Below are 13879 nucleotides of genomic sequence, written 5' to 3'. Positions count from 1 at the left end.
CTGATAATATTATCTATTGTATAGAGAGGTGTTAAGGATCCAAAATCCAAATAGATATCACAGCTCACCTCCTCCTCCTGTACAATGATAACACTTCTATATACAGTAGATACCAGTATCTACCATTCAGAATAGGTGATATCACAGCTCCCTTCCTCCTGTACAACAACTGATAACTCCTCTATGTAAAGTAGATAACACAGGATCCACCATTCACAATAGGTGATGTCACAGCTCACCTCCTCTTCCTGTATAATGACTGATAACACCTCTATGTACAGTAGACAATACAGGATCCACCATTTATAACAGATGTCACAGCTCACCTCCTACTGCTCCTGTTCAATGATTGATAACACCTCTATAGGTGATATCACAGCGCACCTCTTCCTTTTGTACGACTGATAAAACCTCTATAGACTGTAGATAACACGGGATCCTCTATTCATAATAGATATCACAGATCACCTCCTCCTCCTGTACAATGACTGATACACCTCTATATACTGTAGATAATTCAAGATTCACAATATGTTGTATCACAACTCACCTCCTCCGTCTCCTGTACAATGACTGATCACACCTTTATATACAGTACATGACACCACCATTCACAATAGGTGATGTCACAGCTCACCTCCTCCACCTCTTGTACAATGACAGATAGCACCTCTATATAGAGTAGATAATTCAGGAGTCACCATTCACAATAGGTGATGTTACAGCTCACCTCCTCCTGTACAATGACTGATAACACTTCTATATACAGTAGATAACACAGGAACCCTTATTCACAATAGGTGATATTACAGCTCACCTCCTCCTCCTGTACAATGACTGATAACACCTCTATATACAGTAGATAACATAGGATCCAACATTCACAATAGGTGATGTCACAGCTCACCTCCTCCTGTACAATTACTGATAACACTTCTATATACAGTAGATAACAGGATCCACCATTCACAATAGGTGATGTCACAGCTCACCTCCCCCTCCTGTACAATGACTGATAACACTTCAATATACAACAGATAACACAGGATCCCTCATTCACGATAGGTGATGTCACAGCTCACCTCCTCCTCTTCCTGTACAATGTCCTGCAGATAGTTTTCACCGGATGACCCCTTTAATGTCTTTATCAATGACCCGACCATGCAGTAAACGGTACAGTGGTGGATGAAGCATGTCCGCCTGCTCTTCCAGACACCCGATGGCTGAACTATATTGGAAATTTTGGCGACCTTGCATTTTTTGGATCCTCCGTTGCGTGCACATGGCAGGCTGGAGACCATACATCTCCATAATGTCAGATAGGGAAAGTAATGACCGGCAGAGGTTCGCGGGTAGCCATAATGCATTATTTCATTGCCAGTGTAAGCGTGGCTCTTTATCTTTCGACTTTTGGGACCACCTAACAGTAACAGCGGGTACGGCGCTGCCGGGAGTCCGCAGCCCATCCTAGACCGGGGGGGGATGAAGGGATATTTATCAAAAGCTTCGGTTTTGCTGGCGCCGTTTCAAAGCATCTGCACATTTGCACAACAAACGGCCAACGAAGGCGATTTTGTCCAAATTGGCAGCTTTCTTCCGGAAAAACGGAGGGGTTTAGGGGCTTCATGTTTTGTTAATTCAGTGTTTTTCTGCAAAGGAGGGGTAAATCTGCCAAAAAACTGGTCTGCGTACCTGGGGTGTGTAATGGTTCCCTTAAAAAGCGAGACAAATGTGAGTTCATGTATCACTGCCGCCATCGTTAACTCCATCGCAGCCGGATACATTCGTCTTAAAGGGACCCAGGCGGGTAATTAATAGAGGTCACCGAGCAAAAAGTGATGCACCGGGGCGGAAATAAGATCCGGAGAGAACTCATTCACTGTCCAGAGGGAAAACAAACGCTGGCAAACCGATTTGCAAAATATCAATTTGTAGGTCAATGATGCCGGCACCGGAGAGCGCGCGGTACTGAGGCTCGGCAAACAATGAGATATTTATGATTGGAAGCGCGCCGCAGATTTATGGCCGCTAATGAAATTGTGATGTGAAGGATCAACGACGTGAATCACCCGAGATCTGATTACAGGCGGCAAATTTGCTAATATATAGTCTTGGAGGCTATTACCGGTCTCAGTCTACAAAGTAAAAAGCAGAGCGGTACCGTTTTTTGTCAGCGTAGTGATCAAATTAATACAAGTGTGGTCAGTATTTATCCATATCCGCCCTTCTCTGGAGCTGTAAAGCCAGAGCTGTCAATCAAAGAATAAGAATGACCCCGTTCCAACCATAGGGTCTGAAGCTGGCAGCCGTCCCCTGCAAAGATGGCAGCCGTCCCCGGTAAAGGATTCCAGCCGTCGCCGGCAAAGGATTGCAGTCGTCGCCGACAAAGGATTGCAGCAGTCGCCTGCAGAAGATCGCAGCCGTCCCCTACAAAGATTACAGGAAGGATCACAGCCGTCCCCTGCAAGGTTCGCAGCCGTCCACGGCAAAAGATGGCAGCCGTCCACGGCAAAAGATGGCAGCCGTCCACAGCAAAAGATTACAGGAAGGATGGCAGCCGTCCCCGGCAAAGGATGGCAGCCGTCCCCGGCAAAGGATGGCAGCCGTCCCCGGCAAAGATTACAGGAAGGATCGCAGCCGTCCCCTCCACGTTCCGCAGCCGTCCCCTCCAAGGATCGCAGCCGTCCCCTCCAAGGATCGCAGCCGTCCCCTCCAAGGATCGCAGCCGTCCCCTCCCAGGATCGCAGCCGTCCCCTCCCAGGATCGCAGCCGTCCCCTCCCAGGATCGCAGCCGTCCCCTCCCAGGATCGCAGCCGTCCCCTCCCAGGATCGCAGCCGTCCCCTCCCAGGATCGCAGCCGTCCCCTCCCAGGATCGCAGCCGTCCCCTCCCAGGATCGCAGCCGTCCCCTCCCAGGATCGCAGCCGTCCCCTCCAAGGATCGCAGCCGCCCCCTCCAAGGATCGCAGCCGCCCCCGGCAAAGGATGGCAGCCGTCCCCGGCAAAGGATGGCAGCCGTCTCCGGCAAAGGATGGCAGCCGTCCCCAGCAAAGGATGGCAGCCGTCTCCGGCAAAGGATGGCAGCCGTCCCTGGCAAAGATTACAGGAAGGATCGCAGTCGTCCCCTCCAAGGATTGCAGCCGTAACCTCCAAGGATCGCAGCCGTCCCCTCCCAGGATCGCAGCCGTCCCCTCCAAGGATTGCAGCCGTAACCTCCAAGGATCGCAGCCGTCCCCTCCAAGGATCGCAGCTGTCCCCTCCAAGGATCGCAGCCGTCCCCTCCCAGGATCGCAGCCGTCCCCTCCCAGGATCGCAGCCATCCCCTCCCAGGATCGCAGCCGTCCCCTCCAAGGATCGCAGCCGTCCCCTCCAAGGATCGCAGCCGTCCCCTCCAAGGATCGCAGCCGTCCCCTGCAAATATTACAGCCCTTCATCTGCAGGGATTACAGCCATAATTCTGCCAGTCTTGTGATACATTGAGGCTGTAGACTAGAACAGTTTAAAATGTTTAATAAACATATAATGGTAAATGTTTTCTTTTCTCTCTATCGGCAGTGGCCATTGATGTCACATACTATGAACCTGCCTGGGACCTTATACCGTTCCCATTTTTTGGAGAGGTTACAGGAATCTTCGGGCTGACGTTGCGCTCGGTCCCCACTGAATGTATTAAGAATTAAAATGTTGATGAAATATAAACCAGAGAACACTTCTCGTCGTCTGTCTGCTCACCCAGCTGTGAAGACATTTTTTCCATAGAAGCAGAATTTTTTTGTAGAACGGCTCCTTTCATATATTAGCTCTGGGGGATATTGCTTCTCATTAAAGGAGAATCAGCAGAAGTATTGAGTCTTACAGGCAGTGCTCCATGGGAAAAAGAGTATGCAAATTAGCTTCCCTCCAGAAATTGCAAAATAGTCTCTGTCATGGGGGGAGCTGTGTACCCCAAAATACAGACGCTACCCGATGATGTTGTTTCTTTTACGTAATAGACTCTTTTTGTGTTAAATGTTTTGCACACATTGTTCTCTGTAGCCTCTGTGTTGCGCTGTTTACCATTGGCTGCAGAATGAGTTAACTGAGAATCCTTCAGTGAGTTCGTTCTGATGTTCCAATGGGCGAGTTTTGAACTTTTGCTGGTCTTACTCTATTTTTATAGCTGCTCTTAGCTGATTTATGACCACATCAAAGTTGAATGTGATTGGAAACAAAGAGCCTGTAAAAGCCAAAGCCAGAGGAGTCCGGCAGCAGCTTTCTCCTCTGTCCCCATTTACGGCTGTCTAAGGTACATCGGCACCTTAAAATTACTGAAGACCTCTCTGATTAATAGCAGGGGGATTGGTGATCCCCCATTCTTCTTCCTCAGCACATATCAGCTGCTTTTGTGCCTGACTTTATAGGATCCAAAAACATTTTTGATGGCCCGGATTATGACGCGTTTCTTATAGCTACACTAAATGTAGTGCCCGGCGTTGCCCAGGAAAATAAATAGGTGTCTCCCCTCGATCTCTGTGTCTCTCTGTCTGTCTGCCTGTTTCTGTCTCTTTTTCAGTCTCTCCCTGTCTGTCTCTCTTTTAGTCTCTCCCTGTCTGTCTCTCTTTCAGTCTTTCCCTGTCTGTCTCTCTTTCAGTCTTTCCCTGTCTGCCTCTCTTTCAGTCTCTCCCTGTCTGCCTCTCTTTCAGTCTCTCCCTGTCTGCCTCTCTTTCAGTCTCTCCCTGTCTGCCTCTCTTTCAGTCTTTCCCCGTCTGTCTCTCTTTCAGTCTTTCCCCGTCTGCCTCTCTTTCAGTCTTTCCCCGTCTGTCTCTCTTTCAGTCTTTCCCAGTCTGCCTCTCTTTCAGTCTTTCCCTGTCTGTCTCTCTTTCAGTCTTTCCCTGTCTGTCTGTCTTTCAGTCTTTCCCTGTCTGTCTCTCTTTCAGTCTCTCCCTGTCTGTCTCTCTTTCAGTCTTTCCCTGTCTGCCTCTCTTTCAGTCTCTCCCTGTCTGTCTCTCAGTCTTTCCCTGTCTGCCTCTCTTTCAGTCTCTCCCTGTCTGCCTCTCTTTCAGTCTTTCCCTGTCTGCCTCTCTTTCAGTCTTTCCCTGTCTGTCTCTCTTTCAGTCTCTCCCTGTCTGTCTCTCTTTCAGTCTTTCCCTGTCTGCCTCTCTTTCAGTCTCTCCCTGTCTGTCTCTCTTTCAGTCTTTCCCTGTCTGTCTCTCTTTCAGTCTTTCCCTGTCTGTCTCTCTTTCAGTCTTTCCCTGTCTGTCTCTCTTTCAGTTTTTCCCTGTCTGTCTCTCTTTCAGTCTTTCCCTGTCTGTCTCTCTTTCAGTCTCTCCCTGTCTGTCTCTCTTTCAGTCTCTCCCTGTCTGTCTCTCTTTCAGTCTCTCCCTGTCTGTCTCTCTTTCAGTCTTTCCCTGTCTGTCTCTCTTTCAGTCTCTCCCTGTCTGTCTCTCTTTCAGTCTCTCCCTGTCTGTCTCTCTTTCAGTCTTTCCCTGTCTGCCTCTCTTTCAGTCTCTCCCTGTCTGTCTCTCTTTCAGTCTTTCCCTGTCTGTCTCTCTTTCAGTCTTTCCCTGTCTGTCTCTCTTTCAGTCTCTCCCTGTCTGTCTCTCTTTCAGTCTCTCCCGGTCTGTCTCTCTTTCAGTCTCTCCCTGTCTGCCTCTCTTTCAGTCTTTCCCTGTCTGCCTCTCTTTCAGTCTTTCCCTGTCTGTCTCTCTTTCAGTCTTTCCCTGTCTGTCTCTCAGTCTTTCCCTGTCTGCCTCTCTTTCAGTCTTTCCCTGTCTGTCTCTCTTTCAGTCTCTCCCTGTCTGTCTCTCTTTCAGTCTCTCCCTGTCTGCCTCTCTTTCAGTCTCTCCCTGTCTGCCTCTCTTTCAGTCTTTCCCTGTCTGTCTCTCTTTCAGTCTTTCCCTGTCTGTCTCTCAGTCTTTCCCTGTCTGCCTCTCTTTCAGTCTTTCCCTGTCTGCCTCTCTTTCAGTCTTTCCCTGTCTGCCTCTCTTTCAGTCTCTCCCTGTCTGTCTCTCTTTCAGTCTCTCCCTGTCTGCCTCTCTTTCAGTCTCTCCCTGTCTGCCTCTCTTTCAGTCTTTCCCTGTCTGCCTCTCTTTCAGTCTTTCCCTGTCTGTCTCTCGTTCAGTCTTTCCCTGTCTGTCTCTCTGTCTCTTTCCCTGTCTGTCTCTCTTTCAGTCTTTCCCTGTCTGTCTCCCTCCCTGTCTCTCCATCTCTATCTTACTCTCCCTCCCTGTCTCTCTCTCCACCGATATCTTATTACCTGACACATAAGCTTATTATACTAGCAATGTCCTCCATTGCCTATAGCAACCAATCACAGCTCCTATTAATGATCTGCAGCTCCCAGCTCCATTATCTTTAATGTATTTTTTTGCAAATAACTGTAAAGCGCGGGGTTAAATTTCCCCCTCAAAGCATAGTCTATGACGTTCCCTGAGCCACATGAGGCAGCTGTGCAAAATTTCGGGATTGCAAATGCGACTTCCTTTAGCGGACAAACATACATATACACACATACACAGATACATATACACACACACATACACCGATACATACACACATACATATACACACATACACACACACACACACACACACACACACACACACACACACATACATACATACACACACACACACATGCACTCAGCTTTATGTATTAGATGTGTCAACTTAAAATTGTGAAAACTCCGCACAATACACAGATACAGCACCATCTTCTAGTTATTAGAGAGTCGTTTTTTCTCTTACTTTATATGATCGGGGCACCAGACTGCTATTTAATCCATTTACTTATTAAATATGTATAAATATTCTATCTGCCATCCTCATGGGCAACACAACAATACCATCAATCACTCAAACTGAAGTCCCAGGAAAGCGCAAGCGGCCGGGGCACTCTACTCTTGGGCCTTTTAAAAACAGATAAAATCTAAGGCGGATAATTGCTTGGAGATTAGTACGAGCGATACATATCTCCAGTACGTAAAATAGTGTTAATAACAAAAGAAAAGAGCCACTAACACCGAGATAGCGGGGACTAAACTACCAATACAATCACTCTCCTAATCTGCCTGGATCAGCTGTGTGACTCTTACAAGGCAGGTGTCACAGGTGTGTCGCGTCCACATGTTACCTCAGGGGGATCTGGGATCAGAAGGTCTCAATGCTTAATTGATTGCAGGTCCTCTGTGGACTCCACAGAGTATTGAAGTGGATTTACGTCCATTTGCTGCAGAAGGGGTTAAAGAGCTTTTCTTTTCCGGCTAAGATTTCTCTTAGCCCTAATCCCAGCTGAATCATCTTATCCTCACTCCCTTCTGCTATATTTACCTACTCCTGGCTTCACTCCATGCTGGAGATAGATCTTCTATACTATTTTGAAGGAATCAGTCTGTGGAGAAGCTGAGGTGTTCGTTGCATTTGCAACTGAGAAGTTTCCAGCTGAAGAAGCCAAGGAGTGATATTTGTTGTGTCTTTCCTCACCTATTTGTCTTCCCCTACCTTGTGTTGTTTTATTGCAGTAACGAAACTAGTGTCTCAATGGCCTACATACTAGTCAGGGTGAGTTCAGGGCCAGCGAGGGACTAGACACGTGACGGAACATGGGCTAAGAACCCATCTAGGGACATTAGAAAGTGTAGGGATCAGCCTCAGGTGAGTTTTAGGAGGCGAGCCCACTTCCATATCGCCAGGGCCTTCCGTGGTACATCTTCGCTGGTTTTCCCTTTGTGTTGCGACGCTCAAATATTTGAGTAGTTAGGGAGTACATGGACTTTTAAAAAAGGTTAATTTTTGCGTTGGGTGAAAAAAGGAAAAGGAAGCATTGGGATAGATAAAAAAGCACAAAACAGCTTAAAGGCTCATGCACACAGTCATGTTGTGGATGTAACTGACATTGGACTATGCTTTGTTGGACATCATGCTGGTATTTCGCATGGTCTCTCGGGGAGAATATCTCCATATGAGCCCCACCTGTCACAGCCGAAGCGGGGGTCCGTACAGGCGCTAAGTCTCCACCATGTGCATGAGCCCCAAGATGCAGGTATAGTATACAAGATGGGATGGAAAAAGAAGAGTGAAAAAGAAGTAAAGAAGTGAGAAGACAGAGGGTGCCCAGGAACCACGCCCGAGGAGGCTTCACAGACCCTATGCTGATATGTAGAAGTAGGACAGGCACCTCTTACGTTTATTCGAGCTTGGTATTCTGCAGTCCCCACAGAGTTGCGCGCGGAGCATCTGTAGACTCCCCCGTCCAGAATCTGTGGACTGCTCACGTTCATGTAGCTTATGGTGCTGCCATCCGTAGCGGTATATTGATTGGAGCGGTGGCCCGAATCGCGCTGGATGGATTCATCGTCTAAGGTCCAACTTATGGTGGGTGGAGGAGCGCCTTTGGCGGAGCACATGAGAGAAAAGGGCTCCCCGGGGTTCATGACTTTTTCACTGAAGGAAGATATTATACGAGGTGTTCCATCTGGGAAAACAAGAGGTTGACATCAGCCATCTGTAAACATGTATGATCACTCTGGCCAAGCATGGAACGTGGAGAGCGCGGCAACTCTGGTAACCACTTTATCTAAAGTAAAAGGATCAGGCATCTGGAAATCCAACAGCTTGATCCTCCTTACCCTAAGCCCTCCATACATATTCAATTTTTGGTGTGTGGGTCTCCATACACACCCATGCACATGGCTCTGCCAGAAATACAACTTCTTGGACCAGTTATTGACCAATAGAATTTGTTGACTGCGAGAAATTTTGATCTTCAACATTTACAGAGGTTTTCCTTAATTAAAATATATCGCCTACCAACAAGATACGTGATGTGTCGGAAGGCTTGGTGTCCAGTTGTTGGTCAGAGCGGTAGTGCGCATGCGCGTATACTTCTCCAATGACGTCTATGCAACTGCTAGAAATACAACTTCATGCCGCTACATACAGAGGTCTCACAGACTGTACCGCCGGCATCTTTGCCGAGACACCGACTTACTCACCGTACCCGGCCGGTTCAAGTCCTCCCCTCACTCCCCTGGCAATCTACATGTGTTGCTACCTCCTTTCCCTGCTGGGCCCTTTACATGTCACACAGGGTTCCCGACAGTGCACCTGAGAAGCGCGCGCACACACCGGCCCTCCTCTTAAAGGACCGTCATGCTATTTCCAGGAAATGCCTCTCAGCCTATGACTGAGAGTCACAATGTATTTAAGGCACCCTCCCACTAGGGGAGGTACCTGCACAACGCTTCCAATTAGTCAGTTAGTCTCCAGTCTGATACCTAGCTAGTTGTCAGGTCCTGAGCTCCTGTCCAGTTATCCCTGTGTCAATCTCCAGTACCTGCCTTCCCATACCTGTCTATCCCTGACGTGCCCACCACTGCTGTCCATACCCACCTGTCCAGCCTTCCTCAGTCACACCACCTGAGTCCGAAACCTGCCCTGAGGGTCAGCTGTCCCAGTCACTGCCCTGGAAGTGGTACCTGGCGTCCTCCTCACGGTGGGCGCTTAGTTAAGCCCCTCACACTAAAGGGTAGACCCGAGTCCCCCCTGTGGTCCAGTGGGTCCACTATTCCCGCTCACTCACTGCCCCTACACCGGCCGCAAGTGTTACACAGACAATGAATGGAGTGGGGGGGTCGCGCATGCGCATTTCTGCTCCATTCATTCAGGGGAAATCAACGAACTCCGTTCTTATGAATGATTGCGGCACTTTGATGCTGGCATTCCGACTACGAGGTGATACATACAATATATGACTTCTTGGCATTAATCTTGTGTCTTGGTCTCACTTACCTTCTAGCACCACAATGGCAAAGTCTTGCACAATTTGCATTTTCCGGCTCCCAAAACATTGATACGCTCCGGAGTGTATTTTTTGAGCGCTGCTGATGACCAGTGTTTCGTTATCGGTCCCTCGAATAGAGATGAACTCATCAGCTTCGATGGGTTCGGTGTTCCGGTACCATCTCACAGTGTAACCCGGTGAGCCGCTGATGGAACAGGATAGGATAACTGTGCTGCCGATCCCAGTTTTTAGTTTCTTGGGGGATAAAGTCACGCGGAGCTTTTCTGTGATATGAAGAAACAAAACTTAAGTATTTAGGAAAACATTAAGGAGACATATATTTACTAAAACATGTATGGAGAGACATGTATTTACTAACAGTAAGTAGACAAGTATTTACTAACACAGTAAGGAGACATGTATTTACTAACACAGTAGAGAGAAATGTATTTACTAACAGAGTAAGGAGACCTGTATTTACTAACAGAGTAAGGACACATGTATTTACCAACAGAGTAAGAGACATGTATTTACTAAAATATGTAAGGAAACATGTATTTACTAACGGTAAGGAGACATGTATTTACTAACAGTAAGGAGACATGTATTTACTAAAATATGTAAGGAGACATGTATTTACTAAGAGTAAGGAGACATGTATTTACTAACAGAGTAAGGACACATGTATTTACCAACAGAGTAAGAGACATGTATTTACTAAAATATGTAAGGAAACATGTATTTACTAACAGAGTAAGGAGACATGTATTTACTAACAATAAGGAGACATGTATTTACTAACAATAAGGAGACATGTATTTACTAACAGAGTAAGGAGACATGTATTTACTAACAGAGTAAGGAGACATGTATTTACTAACAGAGTAAGGAGACGTATTAACTAACAGTAAGGGGACATATATTTACTAAAATATGTAAGGAAACATGTATTTACTAACATTAAGGAGGCATGTATTTACTAAAATATGTAAGGAGACATGTATTTACTAACAGAGTAAGGAGACATGTATTTACTAACAGAGTAAGGAGACATGTATTTACTAACAGTAAGGAGACATGTCTTTACTAAGAGTAAGGAGACATGTATTTGCTAACAGAGTAAGGAGACATGTATTTACTAACAGTAAGGAGACGTATTACCTAACAGTAAGGGGACATGTATTTACTATAAAATATGTAAGGAGACATTTATTTACTAAAATATGTCAGGAGACATGTATTTACTAAAAACATAAGGAGACATGTATTTACTAACAGAGTAAGGAGACATGTATTTACTAACAGAGTAAGGAGACATGTATTTACTAACAGAGTAAGGACACATGTATTTACCAACAGAGTAAGAGACATGTATTTACTAAAATATGTAAGGAATCATGTATTTACTAACAGAGTAAGGAGACATGTATTTACTAACAATAAGGAGACATGTATTTACTAACAATAAGGAGACATGTATTTACTAACAGAGTAAGGAGACATGTATTTACTAACAGAGTAAGGAAACATGTATTTACTAACAGAGTAAGGAGACGTATTAACTAACAGTAAGGGGAGATATATTTACTAAAATATGTAAGGAAACATGTATTTACTAACAGTAAGGAGACATATATTTACTAACAGTAAGGAGACATATATTTATTAACAGTAAGGAGACATGTATTTACTAAAATATGTAAGGAGACATGTATTTACTAAAATATGTAAGGAGACATGTATTTACTAACAGAGTAAGGAGACATGTATTTACTAACAGAGTAAGGAGACATGTATTTACTAACAGAGTTAGGAGACATGTATTTACTAACAGTAAGGAGACATGTATTTACTAACAGTAAGGAGACATGTATTTACTAACAGAGTTAGGAGACATGTATTTACTAACAGTAAGGAGACATGTATTTACTAACAGTAAGGAGACATGTATTTACTAACAGTAAGGAGACATGTATTTGCTAACAGTAAGGAGACATGTATTTACTAACAGTAAGGAGACATGTATTTGCTAACAGTAAGGAGACATGTATTTACTAACAGAGTAAGGAGACATGTATTTACTAACAGAGTTAGGAGACATGTATTTACTAACAGTAAGGAGACATGTATTTACTAACAGTAAGGAGACATGTATTTACTAACAGAGTTAGGAGACATGTATTTACTAACAGTAAGGAGACATGTATTTACTAACAGTAAGGAGACATGTATTTACTAACAGAGTTAGGAGACATGTATTTACTAACAGTAAGGAGACATGTATTTACTAACAGTAAGGAGACATGTATTTGCTAACAGTAAGGAGACATGTATTTACTAACAGTAAGGAGACATGTATTTACTAACGCACTAAGGAGACATGTATTTGCTAACAGAGTAAGGAGACATGTATTTACTAACAGAGTAAGGAGACATGTATTTACTAACAGAGTTAGGAGACATGTATTTACTAACAGTAAGGAGACATGTATTTACTAACAGTAAGGAGACATGTATTTACTAACAGAGTTAGGAGACATGTATTTACTAACAGTAAGGAGACATGTATTTACTAACAGTAAGGAGACATGTATTTACTAACAGTAAGGAGACATGTATTTACTAACGCACTAAGGAGACATGTATTTGCTAACAGAGTAAGGAGACATGTATTTACTAACAGAGTAAGGAGACATGTATTTACTAACAGTAAGGAGACGTATTAACTAACAGTAAGGGGACATGTATTTACTATAAAATATGTAAGGAGACATTTATTTACTAAAATATGTCAGGAGACATGTATTTACTAAAAACATAAGGAGACGTGTATTTACTAACAGAGTAAGGAGACATCTATTTACTAAAATATGTAAGGAGACATGTATTTACTAACAGAGTAAGGAGACATGTATTTACTAAGAGTAAGGAGACATGTATTTACTAAGAGTAAGGAGACATGTATTTACTAACAGAGTAAGGAGACCTGTATTAAAAAGATTCTCTGCCTTGGACAATCACCCCTAGACAATAAGCCAATCACTGGCAGTAGTGGAGCGTCATCTCAGCAGAATTAGCCCTTAGCCAATCACCATCTGTGTCCGGACGGGACCAGGCGGCACCGACTATTGGGCACAGGCTCAGCGCTTATATTATTTTTAACCTGTCTGAGTCCTTTTCCCGAAAAATATTTTTTCAACTGGAAAACCCTTTAGGAAAATATCATCTGAGATGAGACCTGTGAACAGATTTTACCCCCCCATCACTTCTTCTAAGAACTGTTCTCATCTAATCTTTCCACGTCTATTTATTCCATTTAACCTGAAGCGCGCGCTCCTCTTGCGGACCCCCTGCCCTCAGTAGCACAGTATCTGCCCGACTCTGCGGAAATGCCACTGAGCAATATCACACTTGTCTAATTTCTCGAAGTTTTCTCGTCACGAGTCTTCACACGCAATGACACAGTGATATGCCCTACAGTAAAACGGCGAAACGCGTTGTAACACGTAGACCATCGCTTGGACAGGTGGAATCATTTAAATCTAGTTTCCATTAATAAGGGAATCTCATTATCATCACAGATAGGATAACAATGACAGGTAACCCATAAATATAGACAACACAGGATCATTCACAATAGGTGATGTCACAGCTCACCTTCTCCTCATATACAATGACTGATAACACCTCTATATACAGGAGACAACACACCATCCCCAATTCACTATAAGTGATGTCACAGCTCCCCTCCTCCTCCTGTACAATGACAGATAGAAACTCTATATACGGTAGATAACAGGATCCACCATTCACAATAGATAATGTCACAGCTCACCTTCTCCACCAGTACAATAGCTTATAACAAATCTATATACAGTAGAGAACGTAAAATCCATCATCCACAATAGGTGATGTCACAGCTCACCTCATCCTCCTCTTGTACAGTGAAAGCTAACACCTCTATATACAATAGCACAGGATCCCCCATTCACAATAGGTGATGTCACAGCTCACCTCCTCCTCCTGTACAATGACTGAGAACACCTCTATATACAGTAGATTACACAGGACCCACCACTCACAATAGGTTATGTCACAGCTCACCTCCTCCTCCTGTACAG

General features: G+C 44.7%; 1 protein-coding gene across 2 annotated transcripts in view; it reads right to left on the bottom strand.

The window, feature by feature from the left end:
• DSCAML1 (DS cell adhesion molecule like 1) overlaps positions 1 to 13879 on the bottom strand; it is a 301513-nt gene that overhangs the window by 66459 nt on the left and 221175 nt on the right. For both annotated transcript variants that reach the window (XM_075329067.1, XM_075329068.1), the window contains exons 6-7: positions 9767 to 10042; positions 8154 to 8450 (exon numbers count right to left, since the gene is read on the bottom strand). In XM_075329067.1, coding sequence (XP_075185182.1) covers positions 8154 to 8450; positions 9767 to 10042 — 573 coding nt within the window. The remainder of the gene's footprint in view (positions 1 to 8153; positions 8451 to 9766; positions 10043 to 13879) is intronic.

This window comes from Anomaloglossus baeobatrachus, chromosome 11 (assembly GCF_048569485.1).
Source record: "Anomaloglossus baeobatrachus isolate aAnoBae1 chromosome 11, aAnoBae1.hap1, whole genome shotgun sequence".
Classification (NCBI taxonomy): domain Eukaryota; kingdom Metazoa; phylum Chordata; class Amphibia; order Anura; family Aromobatidae; genus Anomaloglossus; species Anomaloglossus baeobatrachus.
This window is presented reverse-complemented; position numbering and strand designations above follow the sequence as displayed.